General features: G+C 37.7%; 1 protein-coding gene and 1 non-coding gene across 6 annotated transcripts in view; both read right to left on the bottom strand.

Moving 5' to 3' along the window:
* The window catches only part of spag17 (sperm associated antigen 17), a 31,502-nt gene extending 22,018 nt beyond the window's left edge, over window positions 1-9,484 (bottom strand). For all 5 annotated transcript variants that reach the window (XM_044097594.1, XM_044097597.1, XM_044097596.1 and 2 more), the window contains exons 1-18: window positions 9,294-9,484; window positions 8,917-9,060; window positions 8,243-8,302; window positions 7,795-7,923; window positions 7,463-7,652; window positions 6,100-6,303; window positions 5,851-6,011; window positions 5,587-5,733; window positions 4,579-4,657; window positions 4,341-4,462; window positions 4,017-4,220; window positions 1,735-1,836; window positions 1,476-1,626; window positions 1,188-1,376; window positions 1,077-1,114; window positions 846-962; window positions 453-607; window positions 105-214 (exon numbers count right to left, since the gene is read on the bottom strand). In XM_044097594.1, the coding sequence (XP_043953529.1) occupies window positions 105-214; window positions 453-607; window positions 846-962; window positions 1,077-1,114; window positions 1,188-1,376; window positions 1,476-1,626; window positions 1,735-1,836; window positions 4,017-4,220; window positions 4,341-4,462; window positions 4,579-4,657; window positions 5,587-5,733; window positions 5,851-6,011; window positions 6,100-6,303; window positions 7,463-7,652; window positions 7,795-7,923; window positions 8,243-8,302; window positions 8,917-9,060; window positions 9,294-9,392 (2,401 nt within the window). In that variant the 5' untranslated portion in view covers window positions 9,393-9,484. The remainder of the gene's footprint in view (window positions 1-104; window positions 215-452; window positions 608-845; window positions 963-1,076; window positions 1,115-1,187; window positions 1,377-1,475; window positions 1,627-1,734; window positions 1,837-4,016; window positions 4,221-4,340; window positions 4,463-4,578; window positions 4,658-5,586; window positions 5,734-5,850; window positions 6,012-6,099; window positions 6,304-7,462; window positions 7,653-7,794; window positions 7,924-8,242; window positions 8,303-8,916; window positions 9,061-9,293) is intronic.
* trnag-gcc lies at window positions 3,877-3,947 on the bottom strand. The gene has a single exon. It is a non-coding gene; the product is annotated as a tRNA-Gly (tRNA).
* Window positions 9,485-12,767: the final 3,283 nt, after the last annotated feature.

Below are 12,767 nucleotides of genomic sequence, written 5' to 3'. Positions count from 1 at the left end.
AATGAGGATTCGATGAGGCAAATTGAAATACAGATGCTGATTTAAGTCTTCATAACAGCTTATTTATTTATTCAACACAGACTTTTCTGAAACCAACACATTACCTGTTGGAGTCTCAGGAGGCATCTGGCTTTTTATCAGCATTTCCTCCCTCTTTTCCTCTTCCTCCTTTGTCCAGTTGTAGATTTTATCAGCAACATGCTCCAGATATTTTCTAAGGTAAACATCAGGGGAAGCATATTTACCTGCAGATCTGGAGGAATGTCAGCTTCAACTGACCTAGTCGCTACAATATTTTATTTCCGAACTGAACACTTTTGCATACTCAATACTCAGTTTTTTTTTTCTGGCAATTTGATCACACTCTGTTCTTTAGATTGTTAAGTATTTATTTCCAATTCTACTGATTGTGAAACAACGAAACCGCGTCCGGTGAGGGAGGAAGTACTGACCTGAACTTGACATCAGTGTGGAGGGCCTCATCCCAGAAATGTTTGTACAGGCCGTGAGAATTCATAGGATTGTGGCAAAAAACATATAAGATGTTTGCATAGGTTTCTCTGAAGATATCCATGCAACAATATTCCTCTGAGGCCTTTTGCAGAACCTAAACAAGAGAACGGGCAAAGCTCAAATCCAGTTTCTTTTTGAAGAAAAATTCAGAAAACTACACAAATTTAGAGAGAAAACAGATTATGCACAAAGACAAAAGCAGGTTTTTAAACAAACTCAATGATTACCTGGATTCTCTGTTTCTGTTTCACTGATTTTCATGATGAAATCAGTGAAACAGAAACAGAGATGTTCTATATTGTTGTAATTAAAGAGTCATAAACAAAAGCCACCTGTGGAAAAACAGTGGGACTGTGATGTTCTGTATAGTACCAGTCGATCAGACATCTTTGTCTCCAATTCTGGATTTCATATAAATCCAGCCAGCTGCAAATTTCCGCTTTCGGTTGCTAGAGAAAGAAAAATACTGGCAAGTAAATCAATGCCAATCTTTAAATTAATATTTTCTTTCAAATAAAACATTCAAAACTGATGTGGCAGCAGAAATAATGTGTAAACAATACCTCTGAGCTTCCAGGGTCTTCAGTGAGAAATGTTGGCTCTATAGAAAAGTGACAGTATAAGGTACGCAGGTGAAATCTGGCGTCTCTGACAGATTTAACATGCTTACATACCTATAGTCTGCGGGGTTTGAAGCTTCTGTTTAGCATATAACAAAGGATTTGCCCAGGGGATAACTGTTTGTGTCTGCTGTGTTTCATCATCATTCAGTAAAACACCCATCTGATCCACCGTGGTCAGTGGCATAGCCTCAAACATGCTCTGATCAAACAGCCGCTCCACCTCGGACCAGGGCATCCCCTCTATAAGAGATTATTACGTTAAGAAACTGTGAGACGTATAGAGAAAACAGGGAACAGACCAAACAAATTGGCAACAGGTTTGGTGAGCTCCGTTCTGACCGTCTGTACAGTGGTGCTGCAGCTGTTGTTTCACTCCCCTCCAGCAGGTGTCACCGTTTCTCTGTTCAGCGACGGACTGAATGAGCTCCGAGACTGGACTAGTCTTCAAAATGGATGTTTCTATCTCAGCTGGATTAAAACCCTTAGACACCTACATGGGTCACACACATGTAGATGAACACACAGCTAGCATATCACTCTAAGTTGTAGAGTGATATGCTTCAAACACGGAATTAACAGCTTTAGAGTAAACCCTCACGGTGATGTTCTGTAGTAGCATTCCCCTCTCGTCGTGGTATCTGAGAATCACAGGGTCACCAGGCCTCTGAGCATGCTCTGTCCCATAACTCTCCATCAGTCTCTAACGTAGAAGACAGCAGAAAGTAGAGATCTTAGAAAGCACTGTGTTCATTCAGTATATCACAGAAGAACATACAAGAACACTCCCTTTAAATTTAAGAGTAAATAAATAAATAAATACATAATAAACCTACTGGAAAGCATCATATAGTTACTGGTTTCACAATATAACAAGGCTTTAAAGGATTACGGTTTCAAAACTGCTAAAATAAGCACTGCCTGTCAACTGGCTGAAAGAAGGTATGTAAATTTTTCTCTCGTTACAAGGAAGAGAGAACCATTTAAAAAGCACCATTTTTAAACAGAATGATAGTCATTTTGTGAACTAAGTCATGGCATGCAAACTAAAGGAGTGTCACCATCACTCCTATTCAGATGTTGCTGTTTATAACTAAAGTTGGCAACTATGAGTCTATGATATATTTTAGGCAACCAACTGCAAGCTGGGAATCAGAGCAGATATCCCCACTAACCAGCTGACATTAACTTGCAGAACAGTAAAAATGTTTTATATTCAATGTCAATATACTAATACTAAGCATATCATTAGCAATGTTAGCATAACATCAGATTTTAGCCAATTTTAGCTTACAGACTAATGTTTGCATACTTAATGGAGTAGGACGTTAGTCAACATGCTAGTGTTAGCCCACACTCTACTCGCAGCATTTTAGCACACTTTAGCATTCTCAATAGAGTAAGTAAATGTTAGTCAACAGGAAAGTAATACCTCACCCTATTGAGAGGATTTCAGCTAACCCTAGAATCAAGCTAGTTTTACCACATACACTGTCATTACTGAAGTGGAGTAAGTCCATGTTAATCAACTTCCTCACGATAGCCCACATAACAATGGCAGCATTTAAGCTAATATTAGTATTATAGCTAATTTTGATATGAAAGCAAAGCTAACCACACTGAATAGGGTAAGTCACTGTTATCAAACATGTGAGTGATCACCCATGTGCTACTGACCATATTTTAGTTAATCTTAGTATTTTAGTTAATTTTAGCTTTTATGCTTGTTTTCACAATAGATGGAATATGTTGCTTGATGTCAAAGTCTTAGTGATAGCCATGTTAATGTTAGCATTTGAGTGAAAATTAAAATTTTAGCTAATTTTGATATAAAAGCTGAAGTTATACTTGATAGAGTAAGTTAATATTAGCTAGAGGGGTTTGCCCAAATGCTACTAAGAGCTTTTCATCTAAACTGGACATTTTAGATTATAAACTAATGTTTGCTTAGTAAACAGTGTAGGACAACATTATTCAGCATACTAGAAATGACCTACATGCTATTGACAGCATTTTAGCAAACTCTAGCATACTCAAGAAAGTGGGTCAATATTTGTTTACACGCTAGTGAAAGCCTATATGGTAATAGTAGCATATAAGCTAACATTAGCTCTTTAGTTAATTTAGATAAAAAAAACTAAACTTTACATACTGAATGTCTTAAGGCTGTTAATGAATATGCTGGGGATAGCTCACAAGTTATGGGCAGCATTTTAGCTAACCTTAGCATTTCAGCTTAAAAGTTAGTGCTAAAACCAGTCTAAGTGCTATTCAAAGCATTTTCACTAACTTTAGTATTTGATGATCTCCCTATTCTCAAATCTCTGTTCTGGAATCAGCTCTGCAGCTGATCACAACTCAACCCAGAAATTTCTCTCTCTTCGTTTTTCACTTCTTTAAACTGCTAATTTGTCTAATGTTACTTCTTTTTAAATGGCGCAGTCAGTTTTGACTGATTTGTGAGAACACTTAATAAAAAGAAATAAAATGTATGTTTAGGCAAGGTTTGAAGTGGCTTCACGCTTCAAGATAAAAAACAAAGGAAAGAAAGCAGCCGAGTCTGCTCATAGAAGTATACGACCCTCCCCCGATGCTGACGTCAGAGTGGGTGCGTATGATGGCTCTTCAGCGGCTCTAAAAGCAGCATACAAAAAGCGGAACAACATTGACTGCTGTTAAGTCGGTCCTGCCAACTGAAATATGAGACGCCTGTTCTAAAGACCGCAATTTAAAAAGCATTTGCTGCATTGGCCGGGAATCGAACCCGGGCCTCCCGCGTGGCAGGCGAGAATTCTACCACTGAACCACCAATGCTGCAGATAATATAGCTTCATCTACATGGATATTTCAACATGCTGACGTGTCTGTTTGTTGTTGCCATACCTCCTTGTCCTCTTCCTTTTCCACAGTAGTGAGGACCTCATCTAACAAATGATGTTTCTCTTCTTCTGTGTTCAGCAGAGGCAGGAAGCTTTGGAGCATATAATTAACCAGATCACAATCTAACCAGGGACCGGGGGCAGGTTTCTCATCTTCCTCATGAGCGGGAAACACAGGAAGCACAGGCAACTCTGAGGAAATCACCACCTGAACAGAAATGTATGTGCAAGAAAAACAGGTTATGCCACAGTAAATAAGGAGGAAATCTTTCATGTTAAAAAGCTTTTACATTTAACCTAAAAATGTAGGGAGACATTGCACACCTACCTGCTCCAGCATACAGTGTAATATCAGGGGTACAGAACAGGCTTCAGGGGGAACCCTGTCCAACAGATTGTTATAGCAACGCATGTCCATGTTCACAGATACAGTTAAAGGCAGCTTGCTTTCTGTACACAGAAACAGATTTTAGAAAAAGAAGACCTTACCAGCAGGGTATGTCAAAAAAGTAAGAACGGATATGAATGAACAGTGGACAGATAAGTTAGGAATAGAGAGGTTTAACCTGAAATTGGTGAGCAAGATGCTTTGGTTGGCTTCTTTCTAGATCGAGGCACCAGCTGAGCAACAGGCTCAGCATGTGCCTGGAAACACACAAGGTGAAGCTTTAATTAACTAGAAACAGAAAACAGACTAACTCGATTCAGCAGATAGTGTAGGAGGATCTTTGATATAAATTTAACAAGAGGCAATGATGTCATGCACCATCCGCGGTGCATGAATGCAGAAGCAAATTGCTCTTTGGCTTTGCTACTAATAAGATCAATAAGAAATTATCTGCAGAACTCAGCAGGACCTCCTGCATCCGTAAATAATGTACAGTTCTCCATATGAAGCACAGAGCAGAGTGGCGCAGCGGAAGCGTGCTGGGCCCATAACCCAGAGGTCGATGGATCGAAACCATCCTCTGCTAACAGCATTTTAGTAGCTCTAATCTTAAAATGTTTCATCAATGTTTGGATTAAATCAGACTCAAGATACCGGAAAGCAAAGAAATTTGTTATTTGTAACTTAAATCCTAAATTAATAGTATATGTCAATAAAAACGCAGATTGGTCAATTATAAAAACACAAACAAGCTGAAGACTGTGACTGAACGCATTTCAGAGAATACACGTTTAAGTTATATGCAAGCTTCAGCCATAGGTTTAGAACAGAAATATCCTTCATTGTCCCACAGTAGGAAAATTCAGCTTCTACAGCAACGTCAAGGTATGTAGGTTCACACAAAAAAATTAAACTGTTAATAATATCTGAAAAATATTATTAATAATAATAGCAATAATGGATAAGACAATAATAATACTGAGCAGTTAGATATACATTTTTCAATCAGATTGTGGTTAGGGTAGATTGTGGTTGAGATCAAACCTCTTTTCATGTGTGCCAGGGATCATTTTACATTTGGAACATCAAACCATGTTCAAGTTTCACTCTTTTGATCCACTGATGAATAGAAACTGATCAGAATATTCTGAAAAAGACAGTTTTGTATGCTAGCTTTTAGTTTTACCTCTACAGAATGTGCATCCTCTAGTACAGCTGTGGGTATAGGGATGAGCCGGACATTGTTTCTGTAGTGCTGATGCTGCCGGCGCCACTGCAGACAGTCATAGATGAGCCTGGCAACATCGTCAAACACCCGGTTTCCCAGCTCCAGCTGAACGCAAAAGACCGACATGCAACATTAAGCAGCTGTAGACATTTGCAGGGAGGAAAAAAAAAGTCTTAAAATGTGTAAAAGCCATAATAACAAAAACGTTCAGACTCCGCTCACCACAGAGTGAGAGTCTGGTATTTCGAACGGGAGTGTGAGATCTGGGACGATGTAGTTCAGCTGAATCACATCATAGAGCTTAGAGTCTGGTGGGCCTCTGTCTAAAGCTGACCTCAGGTGAGTCCAGAACAGGTTGAGTTTTCTGGTACTTTCTGGAACCTCTGAACACCAGAGAAAACAGAAACATTTGGAGAATATCGGAACACGTTATAATAGATTCATATTTCTGGCCTGTAGGAGACTTTCAACCTGCAGGCACAACTGGAGAACTCTGCTCCGCTTCCTCCTGAACGTTCAGCTCTACTGGTTCTGGAGAGACTTCTTTGTGCTTGGAGCATAACTTGATGACATTCGCAACATGAACACCGATGGTATTAAGCACTCCTATCAGGTTTGGCTGGTAGAAGCCGACTATCAGAATATAGTGTTGGGGACCATCCTCTGGCTCATCATCTGAGGAAAAAACAGTAAGACACAAGTTAGGATCCTAACCCTGAAGTAAGGAAGGAAGGACACAAAGATGGAACAAAGGTAAAGAGTTAAAAAGAAAGAAAGGATGTAAGGGAGCAACAACACAGGAACTAATCTAACTAATCCAAGGAAAAAAGGAAGGAAGGACACAAAGGAAGAAAGAATATCCATAGGATGGAAAGATACAATTGAACTGAAAAACTTTATTTTCCCTGAAGGGCAATTTGTAGCAAAGTCTACAAAATCTACACAAAACACTCTAAAAAAAAAAAGAATAAAACAAACAAACGTACGTTTATAAAATTACATCAGGACTCAAACCAGCACAATTCATCTCAAAACAATTAAAACTCAAGAGCTAAAGGAATAAAAGACCTCAAATGCCAGTTTGATTTTGCCTTTCAGGCATCTGTAAACCTTCGGTCTTTAAAAGTCGATGTTGCCCTCTTAGTGACTCTTGTTCTTAAGAGCTGGAAAGGTTTTCTCAAAAAGCTCACCTGCTATCTTTGGCCAAACATTTTGCCCCTGTATCTATGCTGGCTGACCATCTCTACCACTGCCCCATTCATGAGTTCAATTGTTGGTAGAGTCGACTTCTTTGAAAATCAATCATACTCTCTTTAGTTTCCAAAACATTTAACTGCATGCAAATATTATCGTACCACTAGATTAACCGGACTGTGACCCACCTCCTTGTCTTACAACAATTACAGAATCATCTGCAAATTTAACAATGACCCTTAACTCACTTTGTTAGTGTAGAGCATTAAAATCAGAGATAATAACAGCATCTCCCTGACAAGAGTCAGTTAAATGTGAAAGAAGGGGGGAAAAAAGGAATAAAGAAAGGAGGGACATAAGGAAGACACGAAATGAGGTAGGAAGCAACCTACGAAAGACATAGAAGGACAGACAAAAGGAGGATCATAATATTTAGACAATGGTATAGGTAATAAAGCCAGGAATTACAAACATCTTTTCATAGCCTGTTATTTCTCTCTGCTGAAGTCAAATTTCTAACTTTTTAAGTGTATCTACACACATTGTGATAACTAGAATGATATGCAACGGAAAAAATATTAAATAAGAAATAAATTCACATCTAGATAAATGGCTAGAGTTCCTGACAAGACTTCTTTACCTATATATACGGGCGTCTCAGGATCGCCCCTGCGTTTGAGCTTGGTTTTCTTGTCCTTGGAAGGGTCTGCCCCAGCGGCCTGGCCCTTTCCTGGGGTCTGACCCTTTCCCTTTTTCTCTTTTTTGTCCTTTTGTTTGCCCTTGCCCTCAGACTGTGGTCGAGTCTTTTCTTTTTGCTCTTCAATTTTCAGCTGAAATTGACAAAAAACATTAAAACTAACCATTAGTAGACAATGTGAGCTCTAAAGTAATTCTGTGCAGTGAAATCCCACTATTGGTGAACAAACTAAAGAATTACCACACACAGAATGAGATTTATAGCAAAACATTTACCTGCTCAGCTTCCCGTCTCTTCTGATCACAGACTTTAACCTCCAGCAGCTGGAATTTCACTAATTTTGCCACCAGATCGATGGGAATTTCCTCTCCAGCATCCAGCAAAGTCTTAGCAGGCTCAGTACACTAATTAACGGACACAAGCACGCAAATACACAAATATTTTTAGAAAAGAAAACTAAGATGCAATGGATCTAAGAAAATATGAAGGCTGCACAATATTTGGAAACCATCCAATAATAATGCAATGCCCCCCTCAATACTTAATGACTTTAGACATCTTGATCTGCAACATGCAAGAATTAAACGTCCGTCCACCCGACCAAATGTCTGCCAAATATTACAACCAAGCAGTTCTTTACGATAATAATGTTTCACATCAGATGATGGTGATTCAATATATTGTGCAACTATTAAACTAAAGCGTCCAGCATCCCAAACCTACCTCATAAAACAAGGGAAGATTGTCTGGCTTTTTTGCTTTGGGATTCCCCAGCTTATAGATCTGTGAGGAGAATGGTCAATCAGAAGCAGCAACAATGCAGTAAATGCCATCTACTTGTTTGGAAGTGGTACCGTGATTTAAAAAATTACTCACAAACTTAAATTTGTAGGGGTTTTGCTTTGGTCAGATGAGAATAAAATGAAACTTTTAAGCATCAAATACTATAACAGGGCTTCCCCCAGTGTATTATAAGCCTGGTGGGCCATCAGGCTTTACCTGTGCCCCTACCAGGCTAAGCATTGCTTATATATTTAAGTCAAAATGTTAGCATTTTTTAAAGATTTTATAGTTGGTGTTCAGGTATTAATCTTACAGTTTTTCAGTAACACATAATTATCAAGTAATATTTTCAAATTTCCTTTCTACTTTAAACATTTTTTAAATCAAAAACATGACGGGCCGCATGAACGACTGCCCAGCACCCAACCACCGGGCGTAGCAGGTTTTCTGGGGGAAACCTTTATAAAGTGTATTTTATGTCGGTGCTGAAATTTCCGGTTAGCCAAATATGCCTAACATTTTTCTGAGAAATGATTTCATAAACAGCGGAGAGCTCAAACATGTCGTGGCTTTCACTTTTTTCAGGTCAAATAAATAAGAAGAGCAACAGATACCTTTTCAACTGTGCTGTCCCACGATATGAGGGAGAAAAGTTTGCGCTGTGGACATTCAAAACTCAAAACCAGAGACTTGGTGAGTTCTTCCTCTTCTTCTGGACCATCTCCAACCACGAGAGACACAGAGGCAAGCCAAGTGTCCTGTAGAGGTCATGACACCGGGGTAAACCGTTTAATTGAAGAATCGCCATTGCTGCTAATTAGGCTGTTGTTGGTCACCTTTCAAAGTAAAAGCTTAAAAGTAAGCCTAAATAAATTCGACAGTTGATGTGGAACTTATTGACATATGGGTTATATGCCACCATCTATCTCAACATGATGTTGGTGATATACAAGTATCAAGAATACAAAGAGGAGTAGGCGAAATGTCAAACCTCGAACTGCGCTTTGATGAGATCAGCCTCCCAGTTCTTGTTAAAAGGTTGAACAGGGGAACTTTTCTTACCAGAGCCTTTTTTACCTGCCGGTGGCATTTTTGAAAACGTTTGGTGTACAAAATTAATAAAACAACGCCAAAAATCAGGTTGAAGAAGTTAAAACTATGCAGTTTTCATGTAGAATGTTTGTGTTGTCCATAGCAACCAGATCACCGTTAAGCAAAGTTCTTAAAGGAGCCGCACCTCATTTAATAGTACTGTTAAAGCTTTACTTTCAAGCTAAATTATAGAAAAGAAAGGCAACTACGTTATTTGTAGTTTGCTCTGTTAGACACAGTTCTAAGTTAAATATTATTAAAATTTCTGCTTATTTGCACTGGCCATTCTTGCTCTGTACATCTTACACACAGAACGTTAAGATTGTTTTTTAAAATTTGGTCGTAAAATGTAGCATCCCTTACCTACTAATTGTACCTAAATAACTGTGGCACTACTTCCACATATTTTTAATCAAGTACTCAAGTGATGTATGTCTTAAAAAGGCAACTCAAGTACTGAGTAACTCAAGCAAATCATAAAAGCTAAAGTCTGGAGCATCTTCTGGTATTATAGACTGAAATGATAAAACTTATATAAACTACAAAATAAATATTAAGCAGGATATGCACTTTTCATAATAACAGCAAGGCTTGTGTATGAAGCTTACATATAAACAAGATGGCTGTGTCTGGTGTATTTTTGGTTAAAGCATAACATAACTCGGAAGAGTTGCGATATTTCATAATAAAATTACTCAAGTGAAAGTAAAACGTATGGTGGAGAAAAACCTACTACATTTATATTTTAAAGTATATACAATAATTTAATCTCTAATCTGTAATTTCTTCCAAATTTTAATTCCCAAATGTTTTATTTAATGTTGTCCACAAGATGGCAGTAGCAGACACACCTGATCTTGTGCCCAGTGTTATTCTAGAGTTTGAGTCTGAACCCCACAGTAGGAAGACTAGAAATGTTCTGATAAAGATTTTGTTAACATAGTTATCAGGAACAATACAAATTTAAGCTTGTCTCCCCCCCCCCCTCCCACTTTGCTTCTCCACACACTATTAACAATCATTAAAAGGATTCACAATACTTTTGAAATAGCCTTGCAGCACTTCCTTCTTTTTATTTTTTAGATTTTCTGAGTGAAACACTGGACATAATTAGTGCCAAAGACATGATTCAATTCCACCTTTAAGAAAATACGACCTAAAAAGGCTTAAGTGCACTCAGCTCAATATTCTTTCTCTGGTTATTGTGTCCTATCACAGTGACTCTCTGCGCTATCGTCCTGGTTTCCCACTAAATTTCAGTCAATGTCCTCCAAACAGTTTCACCAGCGTAAATGGGACATTGCTGTCTGGGTGTTTCTTTTCACAACTCACTCCCGACAGAGGCCTATAAAAGCTCAAAAGCAAGACAACGCCCACCTGTTAGATGCCAGAGAAATTCATCTTTCACGCCAGCAGTTCATTAGTTACGGAGGCAGTGCCCTACGAAGGTCAAACAGCAGCGAGACAGAGTGACACTCTGTTCTGGCTGCGTGGTACATGGCAACGTCTCAAAATATCCATAGTTCTTTTGGAGATAGGCTGCAGTGAAACCCATGCATCATGTGCCTGTTAGGGATATTTTATTTCACTCTACGACATTCATAATGATTTATTAAAGATCTGCACCCACTTGATACTCAAAATGATCTATCGTATCTGAGTTAACATAATCTGATCAGGCCATCACTGTGTAAAACCAGAACAACAAGTCGTTCTTCGAACATACAAGTATAGTTTAATGTTGTTTTGACAAGCTAAACAAAGTTCCTATCAAGCATCGGGTTTAATCCAGGTTCTCACAAACTATTTGGCAAAAGTTTGAAGGGTTTTGTTTATCAAAGCTTAACAAACATGATGTGGTAGTTCTAGAACTATAGCGCTGGAAAAAATTAAGAGACCACTTAAAATGGTCAGTTTCTCTGATTTTACTTTTTACATGTATATGAACATTGTTCTTTTATTCTATGAACTACTGACAACAAGCAAAAATTTAGGTCAACACCTTATTTGAAATGATATACTTAAGACTGACATGACACTGTCATAAATATGAAGGAGTTCTCATGAATGCAAATTTGCAATTAAAGTTGCTTTAGAAGTGCATTAAAAGTATCAACTTAGCATTATTTGGTAAATAATGACTTTTTAATGCAAAGTTGCAATAAAAATAACAATAAAAGCCAATTAAAAGTGTCAACTTCCCATTAAAAGTGTCATTATTTACCGAATGACAGTTCTTGACAGCAGTCATAAACATCTCCTTCATGTTCATGACAGGTGTTATATCATGTTTATGACAGTGTCATGTCAGTCTTATGCACACCCATGCAAAAAAAGTTTCACCAAGTTGGATATTTATTTGTAGAAAATGAAAAATGGTGAAAATATCGAAAAGATGCAGTGCTTTCGAACCTCAAATAATGCAAAGAAGACAAGTTCTTATTCAACAATAGTAAGGTTTTAACCCAGGAAGAGTTCAGAAATCAATGTTTGGTAGAATATCTATGAGGTTTTCAATGGGATTCAGTGCAGCGGTCTCTTCATTTTTTCCAGAGAGGTATATAAATCTTGGATAATATGAGTCACAACAACATTTAATTTGCCTTTTAATTAATAAAGTATTTTTGGACTCAATAAAACTGTAAATGCTAAGATTAAGCTCTTGTTTCTAAAGCTACTTTTGTAAAAAACAGTTCTTCAGTGTGTAAACATTTGGATTAATTTGCCTATTAATTTCCTACTTGGAATCAAATTTGCTCTCATCTGCACGTTAAAATTTTATGGTGTTATTTAGTCTGGAACATCATTTCTACAGACCACCCTTTTAAATTAATTCCACTACAAAAAAACAAACAAAAAAACAATAAAGGTGGATTAGATCTCAAACAAATGAGTTTTTGTTCAGGAGAAGAGAAAACAATCTAATCTAAAAACAAAAGTTTGAATAATCCAAAGTTAAATTGGGAGATCTGCTGTAATCTTGTGTGCACTATGTGCAATCAGATTGGATGTTCTTGTATGTTTAGTGTTATCTGTTCCTATTGATTTGCCATGAAGGTCCTTGAAGATGTTGTAAGGTCATTTGTTTTAGCTGACCTGAACACGGAACTTTCCAAATCAATAATAATCAAGTCTTCAGCAAATACTTCTACGAATTGCTAAAACTGACAGACATTAAAGGTCACTGAAAGACCAGGTCACAAATCAAATTTCGGTTAAACTAAAGTGATCTGAATGAGTAGAGATGTAAGAATTGTTAATGGAAATTTTTTGTAACGTTGCTGTTGTTTCAGTTCTGTTCATTTGACATTTTTAAAGTCCTTTCCGTGTAAAATAAAACTTTGATGTTTTCTCTTTGAACCTCACGTTTTAT

This window comes from Gambusia affinis, linkage group LG18 (assembly GCF_019740435.1).
Source record: "Gambusia affinis linkage group LG18, SWU_Gaff_1.0, whole genome shotgun sequence".
Lineage (NCBI taxonomy): Eukaryota > Metazoa > Chordata > Actinopteri > Cyprinodontiformes > Poeciliidae > Gambusia > Gambusia affinis.
Note: the sequence above shows the minus strand (reverse complement) of the source record. Positions and strands in the feature narration are given on the sequence as shown.